The sequence below is a fragment of the Eurypyga helias genome, unplaced genomic scaffold (genome assembly GCF_000690775.1).
Source record: "Eurypyga helias isolate BGI_N326 unplaced genomic scaffold, ASM69077v1 scaffold39869, whole genome shotgun sequence".
NCBI lineage: Eukaryota > Metazoa > Chordata > Aves > Eurypygiformes > Eurypygidae > Eurypyga > Eurypyga helias.
Window position 1 is genome coordinate 1819 of NW_010274647.1, and position 6805 is coordinate 8623.

Sequence of the window (6805 nt, forward strand, 5' to 3'; positions counted from 1 at the left end):
TTTGTGATTACTGTTAGATAGATGTTAGTCTCCAATTAGTTTTCCTAGAACAAAGGATGAGGGCAAGAGGACATCTTATTTTCAAACACCTGGTGTTCCTATACAACCTTCTTTGAGAAGAGACTTGAAATCTTAGCCTTTTTATAGGAAGCGTTCCACAACATTGTGATTGTAGCATGCTGCCACAGGAGTATTTGGTACAGTCCTCCAGATGGAGAACACCCTCAGTTCTTCAGTTAAAACAAAGGGAATGCTGTGTGTCATCATCTTTGGGTTTTGTGTTTGTTTTTTTTTTTTTTCCCCCAGAAAACGTCAGCTTACTGTTCAAGTTGTACTGCCTCACGGTGATGACCCTGGTTGCTGCGGCGTACACGGTCACACTGCGGTACACGAGAACGGTGGAGACAGAACTGTACTTCTCAACGACGGCTGTGTGCATCACCGAAGTCATCAAGTTGCTCTTGAGTGTGGGCATCTTGGCTAAGTAAGTATGGGAATGCTAATCAGTATTCTGAAAACGAATCCCAGCTGCTAACCTCACATTCCCAGATACTGAAGCATGGATACGTTTGAGAACATGGCTGGATCGTCGTGCTGTGGAGGAGTCGGGTTAGAGCGGGTTAGAGCTTGTGAGTCCTCCCTCACTGAAACTGCTTTGTAAACACCACGGTGTTCAGGTGTGTCCTTTCTGCATATTTTCTATTTTTGTATGCTTTGGAATAGGTTCAAAACGTCAGCATGGATTATCTGCGGTGGTTTGGGTCTTTAAAAGGGAAGATGTAGATGTGTAGATGAAAGCTGGGCTGTGATCCATGGGCTGCTGAGTTATATAAAAGTGTAACATTCCTACTCATAAGTTTTCCCGGTGTTACAGACAGACACTTTGCAGCTCTGTTAATCCAGGGAATCAGAGCTGAAAGGCTGTGTGGGCAGAAAACATTAGTGTCTCTCTCATCCCAGGCTGCTGCTCAGAGCTGGCACTTCAGTCCACGGGTGAGCATCTGAAGTAGGGAGGCTGTCAGTCCGCTGCCTTTCCTCCCAGCTTCCCTGTGCTGCGTTCTTGGAAAAATCTTTTGTATTCCGGACTCTCCCAAAGCCCAGTTCTTGACAGTTTGGTAGAACTTGTCTTTTTGGGATCTTGGCCTACCTCTTTGTGCCTTTTGGCACATCAGAAGGCTGGCTGGTTTGTGTTTTTGAATGAAGTCACACGGCGTACTTCAGAGTTTTGTCACATCTTTTCTACTTAACGTCAAAATGGCATTTTACTTGCTTTAGACGTGAGACAACATTTGAATTTGGTAAGGCAGCTTGTGGGAAACTGCCTTTTGGTTAACCTTTCATTGAATGCGATGTGTTAGAAAAAGCAGATGTGAGCAGTGGCAGATTTCTGTTCATCTTTTTACGCACGCCGGGCTTCTCGTTCTGCCAGCAGAAAACACTGGCAGAAGCGTCTCTGCTGACGAGCAATTGCGCTGTGGGTCTAGGAGTGTTGGGTCCTCATCCAGCCTGCTTTCTGGAGACTGCCTCGGGAGTGAGGGAGCTGTGGGCGGCCTCACCTCTCTGTATCATTGCTCAAATCTCCTGGTGCACCTGGACCCAGGCTGTTGATGGTTTACCAGAGGCCTCGTTCAAATCTGCCTCGTGTTAAGGGTCAGTAATATCATCTTCATTAAAACTATGAATGGTCTTTTCTCTTGAAATAATTAAAAAGACAATTACTTTTAAGTCAGAGATCTGTTTTGTTTTTAGAGCAGCCCTGCACAGTCAAAAATCCATGGAGCCCATTGTCCTTCCTGTGGCAGTAGTCAGCAGGGGATGCTTAGAACAGAAGTATGGGCATAGGACGAGCACGGACTGAACTTTCCTGAGCTGGGGGCAGAAGCATATGGATTCCCCAGCTTGGGGGCTGTCTGCACACTGTGGCTGTAGCCCCTAAGGATCCTCTCCTCTGTGAGACTGCCCCGTTCTTTTTCAGCTGTTAGTTTCTCCTGCACCCGTGCAATGACTTCTGCAACTTAATGAGTATATGGAAAAAGTACTTTTTAATAGGCACTTGATCTAGCAGCTTCGCTGGATTCTGTCTTCTTGTGTTGACAGACATGAGTCCTTCCCCCTTCATTTTTATTTTTGTATCTCTACAGATCCGTATTGTGTTTTCATCACCCATTTATTTTCCTAGCTGGGAGTCCTGGCCTGATTTTTCCACGATCATCCTCCTACCCGTCTCTGCAGTGTTTCCGGTCTTTTTGTGTCCCTCTGAAGCAGGATCCCTTTTGAAATGGAACGTATGCAGCGTTCAGGATGTGACCATGCCGTGGCGTTATGCAGAGGGGAAAGGTGCTTTCTGTCTTGGTCTGGGCTCCTGTCCTAAGGAGTCGTAACGTTCATAACGTTCAGCTCGTTTCTCTGAGCACAGCTGAGCCTCGAGCTGGCACTGTCAGAATGCTACTTGCATCTTCTTCCCAAGTGCCTGTAACTGGTTTAGAGATGGTTGCTGTATTTTGGGGATGTCATTTCCTATGATTCTTTCTCATTTATTGACAGCTGAGCTTCATTTGCCGGTTAAAATGGGATGAATGTGATTCACTGAGCAATCCGAAGGTTGTAATACCTGTTCTGATCCGGTCTGTGGGTTTTTCCTCCGTAGCTGGGAGAGGGATGGGCAGCAGCAGACACATTCATCAGGCTTTGCTCACCTCTTCTCGGTAGGATGTCTCGCTTGCTGGTGGGTCCGGGTGCCTTCCTTTGCTGTCTGGGTCACCCAGCTGTGTCTCGCATGGCAAAAGACCTGGTGAATTCTGCGCGGTGTAGTGAGAGACCCTTTGGCAACTGTTAAAAATTTCCTTTGGATCGCATGTGTAATTGAGTGTAAGCAGAAAAAACGGCCGATTTCCTAGTCATCTCCCTCTTTAGATCACTTATGAATGTGTGGAACAGCATAAACTCCAGCACAGTTTCCTTCAGTGTCTCCTTTACAGCTTCCCCCAGTTTTAAAGTCCTAACCGGTTTGTCTCACCCAAGGCAAGGTGCCTTTGGAGTTTAACACCCAGTTAGCAGATGGGATACAGTCCGTTTTTTCGGGACAACAGGATGCATTTGGATGGGCACCCTTTCCTTTTCGAAGCAGGCAACATTGATTACTGCAATACAGAGGGTACTGGAGTGTGACTCTTGCGTTGTTCCGGCTGCGGCGTTTGTTTCCTCACACGTTCTTGCACTACGCCTGCGCTACGTTCACTTTTAAGGTGTCTCCTGGAAGGCATGTTGAATGGCTGAATGCCCAGAGGTTCTCTTTCCAAAGAGCTGTTTATGATAGTTTAAGCTGTGTGAATTGTTTACTCATTTTTTGTGTACTCTCAATTTCTCATATTTTATTTCAAGTTCAATTAACCATCTGGTAGTTACTTTGTCTACAGTCTTAGATGGTATGTAATTACTTAGCAGTGAATAAAAGTAGAGCTGGTTTGCAAACTCGAGTTTTAACTTCAGCTTTTCTAACACCGGCGTGTTTGCGCCGCAGAACCGATCGCTGTCGGCATCTCTCACCTATTCAGATCTGTGAAGAAAACAGAATGTGTGTTTGTTTTAAGTCAAATCCAGATCAACATCAAGAAGGCTTAATTCAAGCTCGATCCTTTTTTATTTTTGTATTCGATTTCGCAGTGTATGTCTTTGGGCACCTTTTTTTGCATTATCAGCTGTACACAGAGGCTCGTTTTAGATGCTGCTTTTATGTAGATTTAAATCTGTCTCCACATCATCTTTGTACTGAACTCAGAGTTAGAGATTCTCGATAAGTGCATGCTTCAGAAAGCACACCCGCTGCAAAGATGAAGTATTAGATCTTCTTGTTCTCAAAAACTAAAGTGGAAAGGGTGCCTACTGGACCTCTGTTGTCCTTCCTTGCTGAAATTCCACACTAGAAGTCAAAGCAGACAGCAACTACTATTACTGCAGTGCCTTGACTTGAAATGTGTGGTCAACTAATTCCCCAAGCGAGGTCTGGAACAGAAGGAGGTGTAGTTTAAATACTGTTTTTCTTATCTGAAAGCCACCTTAGTATCGACAAATGGAAGAAGCCATCACTGTGTGGCATTGCACCTTCCAGTACCTGAAGGGGCTACAAGGAAGCTGGGGGGGACTTTTTACAAGGGCCTGTAGTGACAGGACAAGGGGTAATGGGTTTGAAAGTGGGGAGGTGTAGATTGGACATCAGGAAGAAATTCTTCCCAGAGAAGGTGGTGAGCCAGTGGAACAGGTTGGCCAGAGAAGCTGTGGATGCCCCATCCCTGGAAGTGTTCAAGGCCAGGCTGGATGAGGCTTTGAGCAACCTGGTCTAGTGGAAGGTGTCCTTGCCCATGGCAGGGGGGTTGGAACTAGATGATCTTTAAGGTCCCTTCCAACCTAAACTGTTCTGTGATTCTGTGATGACTTTTTGACTGCTTATTCTCACAGAGTCAAACTGTGTCTGTGCTAATTACATTTTATTTGCAGTTAGACATGTGAGAGACAAGCACTTTAGTCCAGTTGTACTTGGGTGTTAGCAGGAACTCTAGGCTTTCTTGTAGGCCTGTCTCCCAGTGCTGGGCAATACAGTAAATACATTGAGGAGTAAGTAAACCAACAGTTTTGCCTGTCATCTCAATGACACGTTACACTTCACGCAGTTCTGTATCTGGTGCAGTTAACCTTGGTGAGCTGGAGCACCAACCCTTCCCCTTCCTTGCACTGTGAGCTTCGCTTGAGTGCTGCTTGTTTACAGATTCTCATGTCAGTGCCTGTCCCCTGTGGCCAGACGTGCCTTGCAAAAGACATTGATGTGATGCACTCCGTGTCATCAATTCTGTCCCAAACAAATTAACCCCCTAAAGTTAGGGAAGAGCTTCGTGTGTGAACTCGCTTGTACAGGAGTGTGGGAAACCGTACTTGCCCGTTTGGTAACTGGGGGGTAGGGGGGTTGTGCATGTGCTGTCTGTTTTGGGAAAATGACAGAAAGAATCCCTCGCAGCTGCCTGTGTGAAGACTGCCCTCACTGCAAAAACAGGAGAAGAAGAGGTCATGCAGGGAGGAGAGAAACTTGGATGGAAGGATCATGAGAGGATAGAGTCATAGAATGAATTGGGTGTGAAGGGACCTTAAAGATCATCTAGTTCCAACCCCCCTGCCATGGAATTTATGAGTCCATAAATCTTTGGAGAGGAAAAGTTTAAGAAGCTGGAGTGGAGAGGCAGGGGTTGATCAGGAATGGAAGATACGCAGGAACAAGGTGGTTAACAAAGGAGCCTGGGGCCTAGACAGATCGCTAATTTTGGTAATTGATAATAAGAGTTTGGGGCAGGTAGATGACGTAGGTTTGTGAAGAAGAAAGAATTTGGGATGTGGGTGAAATGTGGGGAATTAGGCTCCTGGAGCCCTGAGGAGGATGTGTGCCCTTTGCTCAGATGCGTGTGTGATGGCAGCAGGAGGAGTGTTAAATTCCAGTGCAGGACAGGTTGCAAGTTGAGAGGCCTGTGGGGGGGGACGGGAGTGACTTTGGATGTTGGTGTTTGCCAGTGGCCAAGCAAGAGAAGAATGGAAAGGGGGAATGTGGGACCTGGGGAGAGCTGGAAAGGGCACGGGAGGACTTGAGTAGCAGCAACAAGTAAGCAAGAAATGTCAGATCGATGTCCAGATGATAAGGGAGGACTGGCAGTGCTGAGGTCAGCTTTAATAAGCTGAGGAGCAAGCCACAAAAGGGAACAGCAGCAAGAAGCAACGTGTTCGTCCCCACTGCCTACTCCGCCCCCGCCAATTACACGAAGGAGACGTGTGAGGTGACAGGGAGCTGCCGCACGCCCCGCCAAGCCTCTTCACCTGGGCGCTGGGGCCGGTCCAGCGTCGCCCGCAGCACAAGCGAGAAGAGCAGCCCAGGGAGGCTGAGGAATGAGAGGTGTTTCCATCTCAGTGGTGTGCAAGGGTACAATCCTTTTCAGCTGTACTGTGAGGCCCAGTTTAAAGGGGATCTAGCAAATCACAGGCATTTGCCATCACGCACAAATGTTAATAGGAAAAAAAAGAGGTGGAGGGACACGACACGCAGCCTTGTGTCCCACTGCCTGTAAGCTTAGCAACTCGTTCCACTGTTTGCAGTGTTCACGGTTGTTGTTTCATTTGTTAGACATCAATGCATCTAACCACCTGATTCCAGAATGTCTTATTCACCTCTGGGGTTGATAACCTCACTGGTTTTATTCCCCGTTTATTTCTCTTCGGTGCGCAGAAGGTACAGCTGATTGCCGAGAACACATTCCCAGCCTTCCCAAAAGAGTCGTCGATTTGATTGCCTGTTTTCAAATACCAGTTTAAGAAAGCCCTCAGTTATATTAATATATTTTATTTTGCAGAGAAACTGGAAGTGTGGCAAGGTTAATAACATCTTTAAAAGAAAATGTATTCGGAAGTCCTATAGAATTGCTAAAATTAAGTGTTCCTTCATTGGTGTATGGTTTCCAAAACAATATGGCATTTGTGGCTCTTAGCAACTTGGATGCGGCAGTCTACCAGGTAACACGTTTTTTGTCAGTAACTGGTCTGTAAATACCTTTCTCCATAATGTGTCACGAGGCATGTGTGCGTCTGTCTGCCTGGCAGGCAGGACTCTCTTTGGCCTCTGTGTTAAAAGCCAGGGGATGCTCTGTTGTACCCGCAGCATATGCTCTGTTGTGGAGCTCTGGTTTTCTGAGCTAATCCCCTCGCTGCTAGAGTCACTTCGAAATTGCTTTGTTGTAATTGTGACATGGGTGGTGGCGTTGAGTGCACCCTCAGC

The 6805-nt window shown here is 46.7% G+C and overlaps 1 protein-coding gene across 1 annotated transcript; it reads left to right on the forward strand.

Annotated features, from left to right (window-relative positions):
* Positions 1–305: 305 nt before the first annotated feature.
* On the forward strand, positions 306–6543 carry LOC104515764 (CMP-sialic acid transporter-like; the record flags this gene model as incomplete). Its single annotated transcript, XM_010159863.1, has 2 exons — positions 306–484; positions 6384–6543. Coding segments are annotated over exons 1-2 (297 nt in total), but the record flags the coding sequence as incomplete, so codon positions are not given.
* Between the last annotated feature and the right edge of the window lie 262 nt (positions 6544–6805).